General features: G+C 39.8%; 1 protein-coding gene across 5 annotated transcripts; it reads left to right on the top strand.

Moving 5' to 3' along the window:
* The first annotated feature begins 162 nt into the window (after positions 1–162).
* TBCCD1 (TBCC domain containing 1) lies at positions 163–24,500 on the top strand. 5 transcript variants are annotated; one of them, XR_013527192.1, is made up of 9 exons: positions 163–510; positions 7,341–7,719; positions 12,555–12,710; positions 15,419–15,785; positions 17,078–17,264; positions 17,418–17,915; positions 20,044–20,194; positions 21,579–21,689; positions 23,941–24,500. XR_013527192.1 is itself a non-coding variant. In XM_008981355.5 (8 exons), exons 2-7 carry the CDS (start codon positions 7,384–7,386, stop codon positions 20,171–20,173), a joined length of 1,674 nt encoding a protein of 557 aa, XP_008979603.1. In that variant the 5' UTR covers positions 163–510; positions 7,341–7,383; the 3' UTR covers positions 20,174–20,194; positions 23,941–24,500. The 5 variants fall into 5 exon arrangements, 3 of the variants coding, with proteins under 3 accessions (XP_008979603.1, XP_002758258.1, XP_035130592.1); XR_004734338.3 differs by lacking the exon at positions 163–510 and adding an exon at positions 3,808–3,878; XM_008981355.5 differs by lacking the exon at positions 21,579–21,689.
* The last annotated feature ends 54 nt before the right edge of the window (positions 24,501–24,554 follow it).

Raw genomic sequence — 24,554 nt, 5'->3', positions numbered from 1 at the left:
AGCGCAGTACACTTCACCTCCGAGGCGGCAAGGGCAGCCAGTTAGGCTTCAGAATTGCAGTCGCAGCTCCCGACCAATTAGAAGAAGAGATGTCAGAGGATTGCGCCGCTGCAGGAACCGGCTCTGCCCGAGCTACCCCGAGTCGTAGAAAATTACGTAAGTAGGGGGCGGGGTCGACCGAGGGGGCCCCCTGAGGTACAAGAAATCCCCTCCGGCTCGCCTACTTCCTCGGGCTTCTCACCAATCAGGAGGCTCCTCCCCAGCACTGACCAATTGCGGGAGAAAAGTTTTCTCTCTGTTACAAGTATGGAATTTCATTCATATCCAGCTTCGCGCCGAAAGCGGGAGCAGAGGTATAGCGGCAGAATGGGCCGGTACAGTTATTCCACGACTGCTGTACATCGGACGCATTGCTTCGGACTCTTATTTTACGTTCTCCAAGCAACTCCTTAAGGCAACCGTCTCGGAAAGCCGACCGTGACGATAGGATTAAGCTTCCACCACTTAGAGGTGAGACTCCCCTATCCCTCTTCTCCTCCCGAGTCTGAGCCTAAGTTTTTTTTATCAGCAAAACTAAGGCAAAGTACTTATTGGCAGTGCTGTTTTTTACAGGGAATTTTTACAGGGAAAAAATATCTGTAAATCGTTGGGCACATGGTAAGCAGGCAATGAATAAAAACCATTATTACAGTTCAAGCAGTTGATTCCCCCTCTTCCCCGAATTTTACTCATCACAGTTACACAACACCTAGTTGATCAGGACAAAACTCTCGGTGTTTTTATTCCTTTCATGTATAAGCTATCCAAATCTTTACCCCTGAACTATACTTGAATCTGTCCACTATATCTCCATTACGGGGTCTCTGGATCACAGAGTATCTCTCACCTGGCCAGGGTCTCCTAACTGTTCTGTCTGCCCCTACTCTTAATATCTTCCTTAATACCTTAATAGATGTTGCTCATCCTGTCCCCCACTCCATAATTAAAAAAAAAAAAAGACCGGTAATCTCAGCACACTGGGAGACCGAGGCAGGCGGATCACCTGAGGTCAGGAGCTCAAGACCAGCCTGACCAAAATGATGAAGCCCTGTCTCACTAAAAATACAAAAATTAGCTGAGTGTGGTGGCGGGCGCCTGTAATCCCAGCTACTCGGGAGACTGAGGCAGGAGAATCCCTTGAATTTGGGAGGTGGAGGTTGCAGTGAGTGGAGATCGCACCACTGCACTCCAGTCTGGGCAACAGTTAGACTCCATTTCAAAATAAAATAAATAAAAATAAAAGTCAAATCATGTCACTCCCCTGCTTAAAATCCTGGAATGACTCTTCCTTTGCATTTAGAATAAAATCCCAACTTAATGCTAGTTTACAAAGCTGTTTATGCTTTGTACTCCCTCTCACCTATTATACTCCTGACCATGGTCCAGCAAAACTTGCTTCCTTTCTTTTTTGCATACACCTGCTGAGGGCCTCTGTGCTAGCTATGCCCTTTACCTGAAACACTGTACTCTCCCTCATGTCCTGACACAGGTGATTCCTTCTTCAACTCATAAATCAGCTTAAATGCCACCACCTCAGGGAAGACTTCCCTGACCAATCATTCAAAATTAGCCCCTACTGAGTTTCTTACTCTTACACCATCCTGTTTTCTTTTTTTTCCTGAGACAGAGTCTCACTCTGTTGCCCAGGCTGGGGTGCAGTGTCACAATCTCGGTTCACTGCAACCTCTACCTCCCAGGTTCAAGTGATTCCCCTGCCTCAGCCTCCCAAGTAGCAGGGCCTACAGGCACGTGCTACTATACATGTCTAATTTTGTATTTTTAGTAGAGACAGGGTTTCACCATGTTGACCAGGTTGGTCTCGATCTCCTGACCTTAAGTGATCCACCTGCCTTGCTTCCCAAATTGCTGGGATTACAGGCATAAGTCACTATGCCCGGCCTCCAATTTTATTTTATTTTTTTAATCCCTGGACCCTAGACTTACATACTGAAATGCCAGTTTCATGAGAGCATGAATCTATATTGTTCTGTTCACAGCTGTATGAAACAGTAACTTAGAACACTGCCTGGCATGGAGTAGGTGTGGAAGTATTTTTGTGTGGAGATTCACTTGGGGTGGCTGGCAAAATAATTAGGGAAATATTAGGGAAAGTTATAGGGATTATCATCTCAAACCTTTTGGAAGACTGAAAGGTTTTATTGGGACAGGCTGAAGGCAGCCAGTTCATTTACATTAGATTAGGGAAAAGACAGAGACAGTAAGAAGCTTTCCCAGTTAAGTCTGTTTACCCCACATCCCTTTGTCTCTACTCTGTTTGCTCATGTAAACTTTGTGCTGGATGGTCCTCTCAGGGCAGATCAAAGGGGAATTACGCATTAATAGTGTTTACTCTGGGCATGAAACCAAAAGCTTTTATCATTGATAAAACCACTCTTTTAACCATATTAATTATCCACAAGCATGTTAACTTAGAAACTCTGTTATGAAATTCATACTGAATAAATGTGAGGATGGAGAGGGAGGGGGTTGCCATCTGAAAAGAGCCAATAACCATCCCTAGCCCACTTGAATCACTGAACTAGATGTGAGTGCATTTATTCATCCGTCACTGAGTCAAGGTCTGCAGGACAGACCTCCCTGCGGGTGGTGGTTGACGTCTCATTTTTGAGTAAAATTTACTTGGATGGTGATCATTATATGGCTGGCTGCTTATTCTTCAGGCCTCAGCTCAAATTTGGCACTACAAAGTGGCCCTCCCTGACCCCTGCCCCAATTTTCATAGCATTTATCACTATCTGAAATTATCCTATTTTATTCCTTAATATGCATTGTCTATTCTCTCTGTTATACACTCCCAAGAAAGCAAGGACTTTTGTCTGTTTTATTCACTCCTATAATTCTAGTGTCTACCACTGTACCAGACACACAGTGATACTCAACAAGGAACAGCAAGGCCACTGAGCTAGTAAGTGGTGCAGCCTGGATCCTAACCCAGGTCTGTGGAAATCTGAAGCCCCTGCTTTCAGGAAGAGACCCAGTAGGGACAGAAGCCACACAAAAGAGGAACTAAATTGCATTTTAGGGTCTAATTTACCTTTGTATCTTCTACACCTAGAGAGGCCATAAACGAACTAAAAAAAAGCAGGAAATGTCCAGAAATCCTGAAATGGAAGTTTAAAGGAAGTAGTGATGGCTTCTGCTGGGTAATCTGAAAAAGCTTCATGAAAGTGGAAACACGTCGGGAAAACTAACAGAGTTCAGAAGCCAACACTGGGGGGCTGCAGGGAGTGCCGGTCTTGCTTCAGACCGCCCGGGTTTGAATCTTTGCTCCATCTCTTGCAGTGTGACCTTAGGGGTGTGTTACTCTCACCTTTCTATGCCCTAGTTTCTTCATCAGTAAAACAAATGTACTTAAAGGGCTCTTGAGAAGACTGAGGAAATACACCTAAAGTTGCTTTACACAGTGCTGAGACCATAGTAATTGCTCTATAAATGCACGTTGCCATCAGTATTAGTAGTATTACTGATGAAAGTGTGCTGACCTTACCAGCAGCTATTGGCTGGCCACAGTTATGTGGAGCAACCGAAAGCTTCCTGCTCCCCCTGGGTTCAAAGGCGCGACACTAGAAAGCGGTGGGTCTGGCTCCAGGTACCACCGTCGAGGACTCTCAGTCCCAGCCAAGATTTTCTCAGAGGCTTAAGCCGCAATCTGCCGCTCTAGCAACGGAGTCCGCCGGGTCTCGGTGATGCAGGGCCTCGCGCTTGCGCAGTGGGCCCGGTGGCGGCGCGCGGCGGAGGGCGAGGGGCGGGACCAGCGAGGGGACGCCGGGCGCGGCGGCGCGCAGAGAATTGCGGCGGAGTGGCGCCTGCCTTAGCAGGTAACTGCGCTCGGGCTGGCACCGGGGAGGGCGGTGTGGGTCAGTCAGGCTTCAGGCTTGGGCCGGGGAGGCTGCCTTTTCGCTCACCGCGCGCTCACCGAGCTCAAGTACTACCGTCGCTGTCAGCCAGAGTGCCTGTGTTCCTGAAGTCTGGGCGCGGCGTTGGGGCGGCCCACGCCGGATCCCACCAGGGATCGCGTCCAAGGTGGCGGCCAAGCCCCAGGACCAGCGCCTTGGAGCCACGCAGATCTCCGGACCGGGAAAACCTTAACCCCAGCACACCGCCAGGGTCAGAGCCCCAGTTTGTTTACGGATTGAGGTCTCTCGAGTGTCCGAGATAGAATGAAGGGCTCATCCCTGGGATCTTGCCTTTGACAGGCCCAGTACCTCACAGAGCAGCCTTTCACATTTTGGAGAGAACTGAGGTCTTCCTCGCCTAACGTTCATCGTCTGGTTTTACTCAGAGTGACGCCAGTCTCTCCACATTCGAAGACAGCTGCCTTTTGCCCTTCCACAACTTTCTTTTGAGTTTACACTCCCTGGTTCTTTGATCTGGCCCTTCAGTGGCTTCCTGTCTAAGGCTGTTAATTCTGGAAATTCTCTTCTGGATCCATTCTACCCCCCCCCCCCCCCCCCAAGCCTGACCAACATGTTTCACTCTTGTTGCCCAGGCCGGAGTGCAATGGTACAATCTCCGTTTATCGCAACCTCTGCCTCCCGGGTTCAATTGATTCTCCTGCCTCAGCCTCCCCAGTAGCTGGGATTACAGGCATGCGCCACCATGCCCAGCTAATTTTGTATTTTTAGTAGACACAGGGTTTCTCCGTGTTGGTCAGGCTGGTCTCGAACTCCCGACCTCAGGTGATCCGCCGGCCTCGGCCTCCCAAAGTGCTGGGATTATAGGCGTGAGCCACCGCGCCCCGGCTCCACTCCCATTTTTAAGAGATTCTTCCAAAACTGGATTCCCAGAATACATTTATAGCCATGCAGTTCTCAAGTCAGCTGAATTCTAATCTAGGGCTATGCTGTCTGAATATGTGTCCTTAGGGAAATCTCTTAACTTCGCTAAGCCTCATTGTTTTAATCGGAAATGTGTAGTTGTAAGTAATGTATCTCCCGGTGGTTGTGAGGATGAAAGGAGGTGAAGTATACAAAATCATTAGCGTGCTACCTGCTGCATAGTAAGCACTCGATTGATGTCAGTTATTTTTCCGAACAGATCATTCCGGAGAGAGGCACAGTTGGCCGGGCGCAGTGAAAACATGGTGAAACCCTGTCTCTACTAAAAATACAAAAAATTAGCTGGGCATGGTGGCGAGCACCTGTAATCCCAGCTACTTCGGAGGCTGAGGCAGGAGAATTGCTTGAGCCCTGCAGGCGGAGATTGCAGTGAGCCAAGATAGCGCCACTGCATTCCAGCCTGGGTGACAGAGGGAGACTCTGTCTCATAAATAAATAAATAAAAATTCAACAATTAGCTGGGCGTGGTGGCGGGTGCCAGGAGTAATCCCAGCTACTCGGGAGGCTGAGGCAGGAGAATCATGTGAACCTGGAAGGCAGAGGTTGCAGTGAGCCATGGTTGTGCTATTGCACTCCAGCCTGAGCAACAGAGCGGGACTGTGTCTCAAAAAGAAAAAGAGAAAAGCAGTTTTCTTAGAATCAAATGCAAAATATAATAGCAATAAAACAATTTTAATCAGTCACATGACTTTTAAACTTTTTAGATTTTAAAAAAAATAATGTTGCTAGGCCAGGCATGGCAGCTCATGGCTGTAATCCCCATACTTTGAGAGGCCGAGAGGGGAGGATCACCTGAGGTCAGGAGTTCGAGACTAGCATGGAGAAACACTGTCTCTACTAAAAGTACAAAAGTAGCTGGGTGTGGTGGCGCATGCCTGTAATCCCAGCTACTAAGGAAATCGTTTGTACCTGGGAGGTGGAGGTTGCGGTGAGCCGAGATTGTGCCATTGCGCTACAACCTGGGCAACAATAGTGAAACTCTGTCTCAAAATAAATAAATAAATAAATAACCTGATGTTGCTAATGTTGAGGGGTGCACAGTGAAGTGGGTGAAGTCGGTACCATAGTCAAAGGAGAGTATGATTTGATAAAATCATTTGAAGCAACGAGAATATATTTCACAAGCTTTAGAAATGTCAGTTACTTCATTTTACAAAAGTACATCTGAAAATTTTCACAAGGAAATAATTCGTATTGCAGAAAATTCAAAGAAATATTGTAGTCATAGCATTATTTATACTGGTGACAACATTTGAACTTTTGTAACGAAATTTTTTTTTACATACACAAAAGTAGAATTAATGAGCCCCCACCACGTGTCCATCATCCTACTTCAGTAATGATCAGTATTTTGCCTACGTTGCTTTTGTGAAAAATCTGAAACCTAGTAAGGTGTCTAAAAATGGGAGAATAGTTGAATAAAATGGGATACATTTATTTAGAATACTATAGAGCTTTTAAAATAATACAGAATTGTGTGTGTAACATCACAACTGTAAAAATTCAAAAACTAACCCTATATCTACTAAAAATACAAAATTAGCCAGGTGTGGTGGTGGGCACCTGTAATCTCCACTACTCAGGAGGCTGAGGCACAAGAATCACTTGAACCTGGGAGATGGAGGTTGCTATGAGCCAAGATCGCACTCCAGCCTGGGCAACAGAGGGAAACTCCATCTCAAAAAAAAAAAAAAAGACAACAAGGAAATAGAATAAAATATTAATTAGTTGCCCTTTACTGGTGGGATTGTGGGTGATTTCCTGTTTTTGTAGTTTATAAACATTCCATAAAAATCATATGATTTTTGTTACATCGTTACAAAAGAAAAAATCTAAAAATATCACACCTGAACTGAGCAGGATAGACTATGCCAGAGTGGGTTCACTGTTACAGAGAATAAAGATACTGTAACTTCCCCTGATCTATTCTTGCAGTCTGTGTTTACATTAGCATTCTTTTCTACTACACCTCATATTAGTACTTCATATTGAGTTTCTATGGTCAAATAACATGTCCAGATCTTTAACCAACTGTCTTCTATGTGTAAGTGATTTAACTCTGTGAAATATATTCCCCTTATTTTGACCAGTGTTCCCCCTTAGAGTAGAAACAGGTTTCCTGTGATAGGATGATCTTTTCCCCCATTCCTTTTCCTCCTAGGATCTCACTCAGTCTTCATGCATTTACACACACTTCCTAAAACATGGATGTCTAATAATTGGAGTAAGATCATTTTGTTTTATCACATTTTTTTTCTCAGATTATAATGAGATCTGATAAAAACAAACTGTTCTGCTCTTGGTTGATGAACTAGAGCTGCCTTTTACGCTGATGATGTAGTACATGTGACACAGCTGAGAGAGAGAGGGGTCCCCTTCCAAGAAAAAATGTATAAATGAGACTTGTTTCAAATCAGTTTATGAAGAAACTTTGTTTCCTAGGTATGCAAAGAAGCCTTTCCACCCAGATGTCCTTAGAGATAATATGGATGAGTCCAGAGTTCTCCTCTGGGTAAAAGCAGAACCCTTCATAGTGGGTGCCTTGCAGGTCCCCCCTCCATCCAAATTTAGTCTTCACTATCTCAGGAAGATTTCCACCTACGTGCAAATCCGGGCCACAGAAAAAGCTTACCCACGCCTCTACTGGTCTACATGGAGGCATATTGCTTGTGGGAAGCTGCAGTTGGCCAAGGACCTGGCGTGGCTTTACTTCGAAATCTTTGATAGTCTTTCAGCGAAGGCACCTGAGGAGCGCCTGGAATGGTCTGAGGTTCTGTCTAACTGCACATCTGAGGAGGAAGTTGAAAAGCAGAGAAATCAGGTATGGATTGTGTGTGTGTGTGTGTGTGTGTGTGTGTGTGTGTGTGTGTGTGTGTGCTTGCGCATGCGCGCATGCTATTACTTTTGGAAATAAGCCATTCTTTTTAAATTTTTGTATTTATTATGATAATTTAAAAATTTTTAAATGGAGACAGTATCACTTTGTTGCCCAGGCTGGTCTTGAACTCCTGGTTTCAAGCAGTTTTCTTGCCGCGGCCTCCCGAAATGTTGGGATTACAGGCATAAGCCACCATGTCTGGCCCAATAAACCATTTTTAATTTTTGTACTAGCTGTAAAATTTTAGGTTTTAGACTAATGGCCACTGTAATCTCAAGTTATCATTTGAGTTTTAGTAGTTCCAGTTTGGCAGTGTTTAATGTGCTCAACGAATTAGTCTTTATTTACCAGACCTTACTCACCTACTCCCAAAGGAGTAATGTTACAGGAACCCCATTATTGAAAAAGGGAAATATTATACTGACTTTAAAAAGATTTTGAGGTGAATGACTGCTATGGACAACTGTTACATTACAGTCAGAGCAGCTGACTATTTTAAAGTGGACATCTATTACATGCTGGGATTCAGAGATGATTAGGATAGCATCTCAGCCCTCATGCAGCTTATAGACCAGCAGAGAAAGCCGGTATAAAAAAAAACCAAGATGCTATTTAATAGTGTGATATGTATAATAAAAAAATACACAAGGTACGGAAATTGAATAAAGAATTGTTTATTTCAGTGATCAGGAAAGACTTCACAGAGAAAGTATATTAATCAAGTAGGCTAATTATAGTAATAGATAACCCAGTATTTCAGTGGCTTAGAACAGTAACTGTTTATTTCTCAATCAGGCAGCAATCCAACACAGGTACACCTGGTTGGATGTATCTCTGGGCTGCTGTCATCCAAGCAATGCCCTGAGGATCCACGCTTCTATCACTTGGAGTCACTATTACTCAGCTTTGTTAAAAGCTGATTTCATTTGTCAAGAAGAAACAAATGAAATTCTGGTGGCTTACAGAAGAAAAAGGTTTATTTCTTGCCCATTTTACATGTAGCCATTATTTTTGCTATGGTTTTTTTTCAAGCTGTGGCTTGGCTCTGTGTTTTCTCATTTGGGGACACAGGCTAAAGAAGTAGCTTCTGTGTAGATCATTCCCATTCTTACAACAGAAAGGAAGAACAACAACAGAATGGAGGGAAATTCAGTCTCTTTTTAAATTCTTATTTTATGTATACAGCTCAATATGTTTGGGGATAAGTATATGCTGTGAAACCATCATGACCATCAAGGCCACAGACATATCAGTCACCTCCCATAGTTTTCCCTCCTCTTTTATGATTGTTATTTTGTGTGTGTATGTGTTAAGAACACTTAAGATCTACTCTCCTAGAGAATTTTAAGTATACAACATATAATTGTTATCTCTAGGCAGTATGCTATATAGTAGAGCTTCAGAACTTAATTTTCTTGCATAATGGAAACTTAGTAGCTTTCGACCATCACCTCCCCAATACCCCCTCCTCCTAGCACATGTCAGTCACTCTTCTCTCTGTTTTAGAGCTTGACTATTTTAGATTCCACATATAAGTGAGATCATATAGCTTTGTCTTTCTGTGTCTGGCTTATTTTACTTAGCATAATGTCCTTCAGGTCCATCCATGTTGTTGAAAGTGGCAAGATTTCTTTCTTTCTTTTCTAAGAGATAGGGTCTCACTCTGTTGCCCAAGCTGGAGTATAGGGATACAATCATAGCTCACTGTAGCCTGGAATTTTTGGGCACAAGCAGTCCTCCCACCTCAGCCTCCTGAGTAGTTAGGACTACAGGTGTGTGCCATCGTGGCCAGCTAATTTTTGTATTTTTTTCATAGAGGTTGAGATCTCACTATGTTGCCCAGGCTAGTCTTGAACTCCTGGCTTCAAGTGATCCTCCCACCTCAGTCTCTCAAAGTTTTGGGATTACAGGCATGAGTCACTGTACCCAACATGATTTCTTTCTTTTTTAAGGCCAAAGGATATTCCATTATATCTACATACAAGTTTTCTTTATCTAGTCATCCATCTGTGGCCATTTAGGCTGCTTCTGTATCTTGGCCATTATCAATAATGCTGCAGTGAACATGGGAGTGCAGATATTATTTCCGGGATCCTGATTTCAGTTCTTTAGGATAAATACTGAGAAGTGGGATTGTGAGATCATATGGTAGTTCTGTTTTTAATGTTTTGAGAAATTTCCATGCTATTTTTTATAATGGCTGTACCAGTTTACATTCTCATTGACAGTTTTCTTTGCATCCTTACCAATACTTGTTAATCTTTTGTTAACAAGTGTGAGGTGATCTCTCATTGTGGTTTTGATTTACATTTCCTTAATGATTAGTTATGCTGAGCACCCTTTCAATATACATACTGGCCATTTTTATGTCTTCGTTGGAGAAATGTCTATTCAGTTCCATAGTCCATTTTTTAATTAGGTTAGTTTTTCTTGCTATTGAGTTGTAGGAGCTCATTATATATTTTAGATATTAACCCCTTACCAGATATATGGTTTACCTTTTCATTTTGTTGATTGTTTCCTTAGTTGTGCAGAAGCTTTTTAGTTTGACGTAATTCAACTTGTTTATTTTTACATTGGTTGCCTGTGCTTTTGGTGTCATATCCAAAAAATAATTACCAAGACCAATGTCAAGGAGCTTTTAACCTATTTTTCTCTAGGAGTTTTACCATTTCAGCTCTTACATTTAAGCTTTCATCCATTTTGAGTTGATTGTGTGTGATACAAGCTATAGGTCCAGTTTCATTCTTTTGCATGCATATATCCAGTTTTCTCAGCACCACTTATTGAAGAGACTATTCTGCATTTTGCATTCTTGACACTCTTTTGGAAAATTAGTTAACCATATATGTTTGAGTTTGTTTCTGGGCTTATGATGCCTATTAAAACTTTTGCTCATATGTGATGTAAACTAAGACTACTTTCATTCCATTGGCTGAGGCATTATTCCCATGAAGTTGGGAAGGTAAACCACCTTTTAGGAGATAAGAAAAATCCCATGGCCATGGATAGGGCTGTATAAGCCTCTTAGAGAATTTTAAAGTGAACAACAGCAAATAATAATACAGTTTGCCACAGCCATGCCCCTTAGGGCCTCAGAGTCCTTTTGCTTCTATTTCTTTTGGGAGTTTTATGGATTAGGCTTGAAAGTGATAAAGATAAAATCACCCGTATTCAGTTACCGTTATGCCGTATCTAACTGCAAGGGAAGTTGGGCAATGCCATTTAATTCCATACCTAGGAAGAAGAAAAAAGTATTTAGTAAGCATCTAGCAGTCTCTGCCATGTAGAGTAATAGCTAAACAATGTTTTAGAAATTGAAGTTTATCAAGCAATGACGAGGGGAAGGGTGTACATTTATTCATTAATCAAGTATTTATTGTTCACTATGTGCTTGGTATAGAACTGGATGCTGTGCATGTAGAGATGAATAAAATCTTCAGGAAGTTCTAGATTTTTTGAGTGCTTTTTATTACTAGATGCTTTACTAGTCACAAAGGGGTATAAAAATGGAAAAGGTAAGGATCCTGTAGTCTTCATGAAAAAATGATCATGTAACAAATAATTGTTTAAAATGGAAGTATATATAAAATCAGGAATAATGCTTAGTGAAAAAAGCCAATCCCAAAAGGTTACATACTATATGATTCTATTTACCTAACATTCTTGAAATGACAGAATTATAGAGATGGAGAACAAGTAAGTAGAAGCTAAGGGCCTAAGGAAGGAGTGATAGAGACGGAGAAGTAGGTATGGCTGTAGAAGGGCAACATGAGAGATTCTTCTATTGATGAAAATGTTCTTGTATCTTGACTGTATCGGTGTCAGTATCCTGACTGTGATATTGTCCTGTAGTTTGGCAAGATGATTAAAAGCTATATGGGATCTTTCTGTCTGAGTTCTCACAACTATATCTGAATCTACAATTATCTCAAGAGTTGAAGGAAGTAAAAATTTATAAAATATACAAATTCATCCAGCTCACATTGACAGTTGATTGAATAGGTCTGGGTGATCCTGAGAATCTGTACTTTTAAGTTTCTCAGTTGATAGTGGTTTTGAGCCAGAATGGGAATCAGGGTACATATAGCTAAAGACTGAGATGTATTACTTTACTTTTTTGCCTCTTTTTTGTGGGGTTGGGTAGATGAGGATAATCATGAGCTTCAAATCGTGTCAACCACACCCTTCCTTGAATAAGAAATGACTATACATCTATCAGACTGATAGTGTTTTTGTCTTTAAGTCAAACACCCCTTTAAGAATTTGGTGAAAACCTGAGGCCTGCTCCCTTTAAAAAATGCACATGTACCAAAAAACTACATACAACTTCAGGTATTGCACGGGTATCCTAAACTTTCTTGATAAGTTTATGAGTCTTATATTAAACCTCTATGTCTTGACTGAATTTTCTCCTTTCTTCCATTTACTCATTTATTCAAATTACTAAGGTTTTTTTTTTATTAAACTGTAAGTTTAAACTTCTGAAATAATGTACTTAAAAAAAGTAAGTACTTTATCCTTTCATCAGTTTTGGGAGATACTTTCTGTAGCCATAGATGCTATACAGCTTCCTGTGAAGGTAAATTATTCTACTTTAATTAGTTTTAGAAACTCTTACATCTGGATAACAGAGACATACATAACAAAACTAGCAATGTTTCTAAGTTTGTTTTTTTAGGATCAGCCAACTTGTAAATTTACTATGTCTACTTAGTTGTAGACTAGTGGTTGATATTTTAAAATGTGTGTTCCTCCTCTGTTTTCTTCTTGGACAGCTTTCAGTGGACACCCTACAGTTTCTGCTCTTCTTATACATTCAGCAGTTGAACAAGGTCTCCCTAAGGACATCTTTGATTGGAGAAGAGTGGCCCAGTTCAAAAAACAGATCTCAGTCTCCTGACCTCACTGAAAAATCTAATTGTCTTAATAAGGTACTCTTTATACCTTGATCTCATTCTCTAAAAGGGACAATTTGTGAGAGAGATGGTTCACTTGTAAAAATTATGATGGGATTTCTTATGTAAGCCAGTGATTTGATGGCTTGTTTTATTTTTCACTTTTTAAAAAATTATAAAACAAAATCATTGTGTACAATGTTAATCAAAATAGAGAAATGGTTTCAGTTCCTTCATTGATAGAAAAATCACTTGCCTGATTTTTGGGCAAATCATTTACTATATTCAATTAGCATTCCCATTTAAAAAATGTTAATAGATGTGAATCAACTTATTTGACTAAAGGATCATCAAGATGTAGTGCTTGCAGAGTCTCAGTGACTCCCAAGTTTGTTTCCATCCCAGAGCTCTTGCTTTATACTTACCACTTCATATAGATGTCCTAGCTATCCCTTAAATTCAGAGTGTTCAAGTCCAGATGTATTAGAGATACCAATCACTACCTCTCTCTCCACATGTAGTTCCTGCAGAATGGGCACTGTTAGGAGATGGTGTTTTGAGCCAAAGTAGCCTACATTCAGATCTGCCTCTGTTATTTAATATCATTTAGTCATATGAGTTTAGGCAAGTCAGTTAACTTCTCTAGGCCTTGGATTCTCTTCTCTAAATGGGGATAATAATGCATATTTCTGAATGGCTATGAGACTTCAGTAACCTATTAGCATGAGACTTGTTGCATAGTAAATGTGACTTTGTTCTATACTACAGCATGACTTCTCCCAATAACTGTGATTGGACCAGGGATGGACACTTGAGTAGGCCATTTATTGCTATATATTTGAAATTGGTCGTATTTAAAGTGATGATCTGGGCCAGTCTGTTCCCCCAGGAAGAAATTATGTATTGGTGATGGGTGTTTGAACTGCAAACCCATTTGACATTGGGACTAGAATAGCCATCATGCTCATGAATGACCTGGAGTTATAAGGGATTAGAAATCCTGAGGTAATCAGAAAAGCACAGGTTGCCTATAATCAGAGAAAAAGAAGGGAATGGAACAGACATGCAGGTTCTTGATGGCTTTCCAGTTCCAGCTCTAATGAGGCTTGCCTCTACTTCAGTTTGGGAGACAGCTGAGGGTCCATACAGTAAAATCTCCTTTTGAGTTAACTTGTACTGCTTATGTGAGTAAAACTCTCCCAAGTTCTCTCTCACCACTCATATCTCATTGTCAAGCCTTACTGATTCTGCCTCAGAACAACCATTTAACTCGGTTGCTTTTCTTCCTCTTATCTAGCTTTTTTATCAAATGACTTTTTCTTTCCTTGATTTCTAGAATTAGGTCCTAGCTGGTCACCTTGCTTTAGTCAGCAGTCCACCTACCACACTGGACTTTCCAAAATGCAGATGGAGTATATCTGTCTCCTGTCTAAACTCTATCAACTTATCCTCATTGTTTTTGTTGTTTTATATTGTACTCCATGGAACCACCTCAGGGCCTACTTTGAGGGAGGGGGTTGGGGTGAAAGGGAGGAAGAACAGGTTGAGACTGAGAATAACTCTGCTTTTATCTGTTTTCTTTGGCATCCAGAGGAAAATTTATTGAAAAGAAAAAAAAAATACCTCTATTTAGAAAATAGCTTGTAAGTCTCTGGCATACCAAATAAAGTACAGATGTTTTAGTATTTCATAAAAGGCCTTTCATGATTGATCCCTGCCTACCATTTTAACTTCAGCTGTCACTTCCCAGCATGCTTCCTGTACCCCACCCAGAACTTGCAGCTCTCTTAACGCAGCAGGTACTTTTACTCCTGTGGGCCCCTGATTATGTTTTCTATGCCTAGCATGCTTTTTATCGTGTCTGTTTGCCTAACTACCAACATCAATCAGGCATCTATTCAAACAGCACTCAGATGTGATTTATTTTTCCCCAGATGGAGTTAGTTGTTCCTTTCATGCTTATAGAACATCTTTGCAGGTCTCTGCTGTAGGTCTTATCTCACTGTTATGGTAATTTATTTATATTATCTTCTTACTACCTAGACTCTTAAGTTCCTTGAAGACTGAAAAACTGTCTTATTTAAGTTGCATATTCATCACTTAACATTGTTCATGCCAAATAAGAGGGGCTCAAAAAAGTATCTGTAAATGAATGGGTCAAATCACCGGGACATCTGCAAAGTCAAAGCTTATTCCCAAAGTTATAATTTCACTTAAATCTAGTCATAGTAAGATTGGTTGCCTCATTTCATCTGGTAGAATTTGAAATTCCTTCTGTAGTCAGAGAAGGCAAATTAAGAAACCCAGTGCTTCACTGAATGAATTTCCATGATAGTTATTTTTATGTTTGATCTAAAACTTTTGGAGTATTGACTAGCTCTGTGATCTTGGGCAGGTTTCTTCTTTGTAAATTCATTTCATCATCTGTAAAATGGACATCATAATGGCATCTATTTTAGGATTATTGTTAGGTTTAAATATGTTAAAGTATGTTTAATACTTGATGCCTGGCACACATGAAGGGTTATTTATTAGTATTATTTTTGAGTCCGTTAAGGTGGAGAAAGAATCTATTTATACCTATCAGATATAAAAAAAAAAAAACTTTATAAGGTTTATATAGCTACTTAATTCCTTTTGGGGGATGAGTCAGAGTATAAATACAAAATAATCAAAATATAGAAATTGTAGATATGTAGAATTTCTTTATTCTTTAAGAGTGCTTTCTTTTAACTTTTTTTTAGAACTGGAATGATTACAGTCACCAAGCTTTTGTCTGTGATCATCTGTCTGATTTCCTCGAGCTGCTTTTAGATCCAGAACAACTCACTGCATCATTTCATTCAACCCACAGTAGTCTAGTGTCTCGAGAAGCTGTTGTGGCACTCAGCTTCCTCATTGAAGGTACAATAAGTAGAGCCACGAAAATCTATCCACTTCATGAACTTGCACTGTGGCAGCCACTGCATGCAGATAGTGGCTTCTCAAAGAGCTCTAAGACTTTCTCTTTCTACAAGCTGGAAACCTGGTTGAGGTCCTGCTTGACTGGGAATCCATTTGGTACATCAGCTTGCCTCAAGTCTGGAAAGAAGTTGGCTTGGGCTCATCAAGGTATTTTTGAATATTTTAATCTACATTACATTGAATGACAAGGAATCTAGTGTTTTCTGGTGTATTAGTGATCACATGTCTTCTGTAGATGACCTAAAAAATACTGCCCCTATAAAAGAGAAAAAGGAATATCTGTCTTTTGGGTATGACTTTTTCTCGCCAGGATTATACTAATATATTAAGAGTGATAGTTGGATTACAGATTATTTTTATCTTCTTTTATTGTTATTTTTCTAAATCACCGTATATAATATACCTGGTACACAGGTAATAAAAGTAAACTTATGTAATAAAAATGAACAAGAAATATTTTAAAAGAAGAATAATAGCATACTCATATGATCTCTCTACATTTCACCAGTATTGTTTACAGGGGTGTCCCAGTGGTTTGCAGGGAAGTACAGTCTGAGAAGGAAGTCACGTAATGGTGTGACTGTGTTAGGAGGGGAACCTACACATATTTTTTTGAGTGTCAGTTTGTGCAAGACACTTTGTGTGTGAAGGAAGATGTGATCTTAGGAGTAAAGACATGAATTCAGGCTGGGCCTGGTGGCTCATGCCTGTAATCCCAGCAATTTGGGAGTCCAACGCGACAGATCACCTGAGGTCAGGAGTTTGAGGCCAGCCTGGCCAACATGGTGAAACCACATCTCCTCTAAAAATACAAAAATTAGCCAGGCATGGTGACTTGCACCTGTAATCTCAGCTCCTCTGGAGGCTGAGGCAGGAGAATCACTTGAACCTGGGAGGCGGAGGTTGCAGTGAGCAGAGATTACACCACTGCACTCCAGCCTGGTGACAGAAAAAATAAAAATAAAAAAGACATGAACTCAAATAGGATTTATGAGATAATGTGGTAAGTTGGGAAGGGTACAGAATTAATATTATGGTAATTTAGAGAGGTGAATTATGTTTGAGGTGATAAAGTAAAGCATCTTGGAGGCGAAGATATTTGAGTTAGGACAGCTTTGCCGCTTACTAGCCATACGGCCTTAGGAACATTACTTAACTTGAAGGGTAGACATGAAAAAAATCTTAGATCTATAGGCAATCTTAAATGCATTATAGGTTAAATTTTTTTATAACAAAAATTATGAAATATTTCAAACATACAGAAAGGAATAGAGAATAGTATAGCAAATACCTCTTAAAGCCCAGATCTAACATTTTTGTCCTGCCATGTGGTGTCTAATTTTAGACACGTATCCATGTAGACATGTATAACCTCATACGGTTGGTTGCTTTGCTTTGATTTGAAACTGTCTCATCTATTTATATGTTTTCTTAAATAGTTGAAGGAACGACCAAAAGAGCTAAGATTGCTTGTAATACTCATGTGGCCCCTAGGATGCACCGCATGGTGGTGATGAGCCAGGTTTACAAGCAGACGGTGGCTAAGAGCTCAGATACTCTAGTGGGGGCACATGTAAAGATTCATCGTTGCAACGAATCTTTTATATATCTGCTCTCTCCCTTACGGTAAGCAGTCTTCATGGTGTTCTGCTGTTCTGACATTTTCTTTGGACTGTGACTGATTCTTTTTTGCCATCATAGAATAATACTTTAGTCAGATTTTTAAAATCTTACTTCATTTTAGAGGAATTTGCCTCATTTTTCCCTTTGTTTTTTCAGATCTGTGACAATTGAGAAGTGTAGGAGTAGCATCTTTGTCTTGGGCCCTGTAGCGACTACGCTTCACCTCCACAGTTGTGACAATGTTAAAGTCATTGCTGTTTGCCATCGTTTATCCATCTCTTCTACAACAGAGTGCATCTTTCACATTCTGACGCCTACACGCCCACTTATTCTCTCTGGGAACCAGACAGTAACTTTTGCCCCTTTTCATACCCATTACCCAATGCTAGAGGACCATATGGCCAGGACTGGCCTTGCTACAGTGCCTAACTATTGGGATAATCCAATGGTCGTGTGCAGAGAGAACAGTGACACAAGTGTCTTCCGACTTTTACCACCTTGTGAATTCTATGTATTTATTATTCCCTTTGAAATGGAAGGGGACACAACAGAGATACCTGGGGGTCTTCCATCTGCATATCAGAAAGCACTGGGTCAAAGAGAACAGAAGATACAGATCTGGCAGAAAACTGTGAAGGAGGCTCATTTGACAAAGTGAGTATTTTTTAGAAGTAACAGTTTGTGTTTTTTGTGAAACTTCATGGAGAAGCAAATTAGTCTGCACATTTTTATCGCTGTGCTGAAGTAATAAAAACTGTAAGTTCAGGCACAGTGGCTCACACCTGTAATCCCAGCACTTTGGGAAGCCAAGGCAGGTGGATTACCTGAGGTCAGGAGTTCAAGACCAACATAGCCAACATGGTGAAACCCTGTCTCTACTGAAAATACAAAATTAGCCAGGCATTGTGGCAGGTGCCTGTAATCCCAGCTACTTGGGAGGCTGAGACAGGAGAATTGCTTGAATCCAGGAGGCAGAGGTTGCAGTTAGCCAAGATTGCACCATTGTACTCCAGCCTGGGCAACAAGAGTGAAACTTTATCTCAGACCAAAAAAAAAAATTGTAGTGTGTGTTTAAATTAAGGTTTGGATTTCAAATCAGTATTTCAAATGCTGTTAGGTTGGGGGATGGGAGTGAGTAAATACTCCAGTATTAGACTCCCTTTTCTTACGAAGCTAAAGTTTAGTTGCCAAATATAAGACATGAATTTAAAAAATCATATGTAGAATATGCCGCATAATCCAGTACCATTCTAGGCACCTTCTATGTACTAACTCATTTATTCTTCACAATAATACCTTACTACAGGTGAGGAAACTGAAGAACTGAGAAATTAAGTACTTCACGCAAAGTCACACAGGAGCCAGGATTCACATGTAGTCAGCCTGGTTCCAGAGGTTCTTTTTTTTCTTTATACTGGCTTCTCTAGTGTAACCAGAGGTTCTTAAATGCCTCTAGTGTCTTCACTGTTTTCTTTCAAATATTGTCATGCCATATCATACTGTACAATAATAACATTATAATAATGTGTTGTAAAAACGGATGATCATGAAAAAACATTCTTTTAAAGTAATTCTGTTATTTGAATGCTTCTAGTATTTAAATGGTTAGATTCTCTACACTTGATCTCAGCCAGAAGGCCAAGAAATGATTAAATGCTTATATTCTCTTACATGTGAAAAGTTTATACATACACATGTGCAGAGTGTGAGATGTAAGTGCTTAATAGATGTTGACTCTGAAACATAATGTTTTCAAGTGGTGAGATCCACAAGGATACCAGCAACAATGAAAGTAGTTTAACTTTGGGAATATAGGAAGACAGAAATCAGTTTGAAACAAATTCACAATGTGATCCTTTTAACAATGATTAAATCATGTCATTTCCCTGCTTTGACCCCTCTAATTGCCTCCCATCATACTTAGAATAAAATCTAAAGCCTTTACTATACTTACGAGGCTCCCTCTCCCTCAGTTTTTGCCGTTCTTCCTCATTTACTCAATCCTTCTCATTACTCCAGTCTTCTATTACTTAATCACTGCCCTCTGACCAAAGACCCACAGGAACACATCTATTGAATTTTTTTATTTTTTGAGACAACATCTCTCTCTGTTGCCCAGGCTGGAGTGCAGTGGCATGATCTTAGCTTACTGCAGCCTCCACCTCTTGACTTCAAGCAGTTCTCCTGCCTCAGCCTCCCAAATGGCTGGGACTTACAGACATGTGCTACCATGCCTGGCTAATTTTTGTAGAGACAGGGTTTCACAGTCTTGGCCAGGCTGATCTCAAACTCCTGGCCTCAAGCAATCTACCCACCTAAGCCTCCCAAAGTGTGGGGATTACAGGCATGAGTTACCATGCCTGGCCTATTTATTTTGTTTTTACCTGTCTTCCCTACTAGAATATGTAGTCCACAGAAGCATGTATTACATAGATCACAGTGTGAATGGTGCCCTCTGGAGTCGTGAAGTATCCTGCTTCAACAGGGGCCTTGTCTCGTCTCTTTATACATTTATCCCCGTCAGTCAGAACACTACCCAGTGTTCACTTGGTCCTTGGTAAATATCTAACAACGAATAAGTATTTAGAAAGGAGACATTGTATCTGATCAATCCTTTGGGGGGCAGGGGTGTCCAGTGTACTCTGAACAGTAAGAACAAAAGGATAACAAGAAATAATTAATCATTTAACATTAGCCCATTAAACTGTTATATAATTGCTTAGAATAAAATTTATATGAATTTGTGTTCTTATATTCTTTTTACTCTCAATTGCAATTTTAGGGATCAAAGGAAGCAATTCCAGGTACTGGTAGAGAACAAGTTTTATGAATGGTTGATTCATACAGGACATCGCCAGCAGCTGGATAGCCTTGTACCCCCTGCAGCAGGCTCCAAACAAGCAGCTGGATAAGGATCTTACATGTAGACACTGGTAGGCATTTATACCATTTAAAACAGATTATTTTGGGGAAATCTTTCAAGCATTAAAAAAAAGCACAGAATATTATGTATTAAACATTGCCAGATTTTTTCTACCGCTCCTACCAGCATACACAGACCTTTATGTGCCCATATTTACCATATTATAATGAGAAGATCAAAATATTCAGATGGAGCCTGTAGAATTTGGGGCCAATATACTGGCCAAATTTTGCCTTTTTTTGCTTTTTGCCTGGCACAAGTTGTGCTCCAAAGACACCACGTTCCCCAATACATAGTTTTAAGTTTTATTCTAACACCTTTCCTCTTTTCCATTCCCCTCGCACAAACCAGTTTACAAACTAGCCAATCTTTGCTAATTACACATATGAACAGTAATAAATTACCAGAATTAATCCACTGAAGATTTGATTACTGAACACTAGAAGATCATTGATTGAATGGAAGAGAATATGCATACAAACAAATTTTCTGTTAATTCAGATATATGGTATTCTTTTTTTTTTGAGAGTCAGTCTCCCTCTGTTGCCTAGGCTGGAGTGCAGTGGTGCCATCTCAGCTCACTGTAGCCTCTGCCTTCCTGGTTCAAGTGATTCTCACACCTCAGCCTCCAGAGTAGCTGGGATAACAGGCGTGCACCACCATGACTGGCTCATTTTTGTATTTTTAGTAGAGACTGGGTTTCACCATGTTGGCCAGCTGGTCTTACACTCGTAACTCCAAGTGATCCACTTGCCTTGGCCTCCAAAAGTGATGGAATTACAAGCATGAGCCACTAAGCCCGGCTCCAAACATATTATATTCTTTTTTAATAGAAGTTAGTGTACTGTGTTAAAGTTTTGTGTGTTTTTATGTATGCTGGAGTGCAGTAGCACAATCTGGGCTCACTGCAAGGTCTGCCCCACAGGTTCAAGCAATTCTCCCACCTCAGCGTCCCAAGTAGCTGGGATTACAGGCACACACCACCATGCCTGGCTAATTTTTGTATTTTTAGTAGAGATGGAGTTTCATCATGTTGGCATGATGAAACGCCTCACCCTCCCAAAGTGCTGGGATTATAGGCGTGAGCCACCGCACTTGACCTAAAGTATTTTAAACACTAACAATAGAAAAACAGACAAAGGATAGTAATAGGTAGTCCACAGAAAAATACTTAAGAGACACAAAGATGCTTACTTAAAAATTAAAGAAATGTATAATACTTTTTTTATTAGATTGGCAAAGAGCAAAAGCTGATAGAACACAATACAGGCAAAATATTTCATTTACCACTGAGGAAAGTGTAAATGTATGCAACCTCTTGCGGGGGCAGTTTGACAAAATTAAAACTAAAAATACAAATATTCTGACTCAGCAATTTCTTTTTTCTTTTTTAGAGATGGGGGTCTAACTCTCTTACAGACTCAAGTACAGTGGCATGATCGTAACTCACTGCAGCCTCAAACTCCTGGGCTCAAGCAATCCTCCTGCCTCAGCTGGGACTACAGGTGCATGTCACCACACCTAGCTGATCCTTTAATTTTTTGGTAGGCACAGGGTCTCACTTTGTTGTCCAGGCTGGTCTTGAACTCCTGGCTGAAAGCAGTCCTCCTGCTTCGGCCTCCCAGAGTGCTGGGATTACAGGTGTGAGCTACTGCACCTGCCCTGAGTTAGGAGTTTCACTTATTAATAGAATTTATCTTGCAGATAAACTCATATATGTAGAGATATATTTAATTATTTGTTTGTTTATTTTTTTGAGATGGAGTCTTACCCTGTCCTCCAGACTGGAGTGCAACCTCTACCTCCCAGGTTCAAGTGATGCTCCTGCCTCAGCCTCCTGAGTAGCTGGGATTACAGGCACCTGCCACCGCACCTGGCTACTTTTTGTATTTTTAGTAGAGACAAGGTTTCACCATGTTGGCCAGGCTGGTCTTGAACTCCTGACCTCAGGTGATCCACCTGCCTCAGCCTCCCAAACTGCTGGGATTACAGGCGTGAGCCACCACATCTGGCCTATTTATTTAATATTTTGAATTGGCAGATAAATTGTATATCATTTATAGCATAATGTTTTTAAATATATGCACATGTGGAATGGCTAAATCAAGCCGGTTAACATCAGTTGTCATTTTTGTAATAAGTACACTTCAAATCTGCTCTCTTAGTTTTTTTTTAAGATCACACAGTATTGTCATTAATGACAGTCACCATGTTGTACCTTAGACCTCTTCAATGTATTCCTCCTATCGAACTGAAATTTTGTAGCCTAAGATGTTTGATGTGGCATTTTTTGAAAAAACTGTAGACTAGAAACACCCCAAATGCAGTGTATTTATATGGTAATTATATGCCTAGCAATCTTTGAAAGAATATAAAGAAATTATGAACAGTGTTTGTCTTTGAGGAATGAGATCGGGTGTCTAGGGTGGGAGAAAACTTTTTAAAATTTTTGTTGAGATAAAATATTACCACATAACATTATGGGAAGTAAAATTCACCTTTTAAAAGATAAGAATTCAGTGGATTTTAAGTATATTCACAAGTTTCTGCAACTCTCACCATTAAAAAATCCAGAACATTTTCATTACCCTCAAAATAAAGACTGTACACATTGTAAGTCACTCCTCATTCCTCCAATCCCCCATATTTCCTCTTCTCCTTAGTCCCTGGCAACCACTAGTCTACTTTGTCTATTCTGGACATTTTATATAAATGAAATCGTATAACATGTGGCTTTTTGTGTCTGGCTTCTTTCATTTAGCATAGTATTTTCAAGGTTCATCCATGTAGCAATGTATCAGTACTGCATTCTTTTTCATGGCCAGATAATATTTCATTGCGTGGATTTACCATTTTGTTTATCCATTCATCAGTTGATGGACATTTGGCTTGTTTCTACTTTTCAGCTGTTGTGAGTAATGTTGCTGTGTACATTTGTGTACAAGTTTTTGTGTAGACATTTGTTTTTATTTCTTATGGGTATGTACCTAGAAGTGGAATTGTGAGGGCGTATGTTTAACTTTTTAAGAAACTGCAGTTTTCCAAAGCTGTAAAATGTATTTTTTTATTGTTTACTTTATATATTTACATTTCTTAAGGGTGTATTTTTTAAAAAAGAATTTAATGATATTTATTAATAAATGCTTAAGATTAAGAATTAGCAATTTGGCTGAGCGCAGTGGATCATACTTGTAATCCCAGCGCTTTGGGTGGCCTAGGTGAAAGGATCGCTTGACGTCAGGAGTTCGAGACCAGCCTGAGCAATGTAATGAAACCATGTCTCTACAAAAAATTTAAAAATTATCTGAGCATGGTGGCACATGCCTCTAATCCCCACTATTTAGGACACAGATTGGAGGATCCCTTGAGCCCAGAAGTTTAAGGCTGCAGTGATCTATGATTACACCACTATATTCCAACCTGGGCAACAGAACTAGACCCTGTCTCTTAAGAAAAAAAAAAATTAGAAATCTGATGGAGATTATGCAAAGGAAATGTGAACTATAAATATTTGTAAAAATATTCGTTTAATCCTCACTGCTTGACAATTTTTTATATTCATGTATGAATTTCTTATGATCTAACAAGACATCTAGCAAAAAGGAATATTATTAACTTTAAACTTTATGTATTTTATCACTCTGTCATCTGACTTTGATAATTTATGCGATTTTATAAATGTAAGCATTTTAAAATTATTTACATGAAGGCAATAGAAAATTAAGTTATTAATATTATTTTTTCTTTGCTCTTTAGGGCCCTGGAAATACAAGGATAAATGGAGGATGGTGCTCATCTTGAAACTAAACTGGGAAGGTGCTCTTGCTGCTTAAGAGACAATGGAACTTTTCTGTCCTATTTAAGAACTCTGGTTTCCATTCGGTATTCATTTATTACTGTGTAGGCCTAATTTTACCTAAACTTCTGACTTTAATATAAACATATTGTTTATAGAACATCAGAAGACTCATCTTTGTGATGCCCAAATGAAAAAGTTGATGAAGGAACATTATATGTTAATATTAAAGCAACTGAGTGTAGATTTGCAACAATACTGTTTATCTTCATTTGTGTGATGAAAGAATTTTATTCTTTCTAGAGTTAAATAAGAGTTTTATAGTTCTTTGTAACTATTTAAAAGGAAATTGCTACTCCTTTTAAAAAATAATTGGAAGGAAAGTGTAATTTGTTGGCATATAGATACAGCAGAAATAGTTTTATACTATATTTTAGTCCTTAAAGTATGGAACATAATGAAATTGTGTAAAAAAAAAAAATCTTTATTTTTAAATTTTCAATAAACAAACTCTAAAGAATAGTTCCCCCCGCCTTTTTTTTTGTAAAATGATAAAGCTTTACTTTTAATTTTA

The sequence above is a fragment of the Callithrix jacchus genome, chromosome 15 (genome assembly GCF_049354715.1).
Source record: "Callithrix jacchus isolate 240 chromosome 15, calJac240_pri, whole genome shotgun sequence".
NCBI lineage: Eukaryota > Metazoa > Chordata > Mammalia > Primates > Cebidae > Callithrix > Callithrix jacchus.
The sequence above is the reverse complement of the archived record's forward strand: the minus strand, read 5'-3'. Positions and strand labels throughout refer to the sequence as shown.

Excerpts from the sequence above, each read along its gene's own strand:
- TBCCD1 (XM_008981355.5), top strand. The coding sequence starts at position 7,384 with ATGGATGAGTCCAGAGTTCTCCTCTGGGTAAAAGCAGAACCCTTCATA. Across the intron at positions 15,786-17,077 it reads GTTGGCTTGGGCTCATCAAG|TTGAAGGAACGACCAAAAGA; the intron begins GTATTTTTGAAT and ends TTTCTTAAATAG. Across the intron at positions 17,265-17,417 it reads TATCTGCTCTCTCCCTTACG|ATCTGTGACAATTGAGAAGT; the intron begins GTAAGCAGTCTT and ends TTGTTTTTTCAG.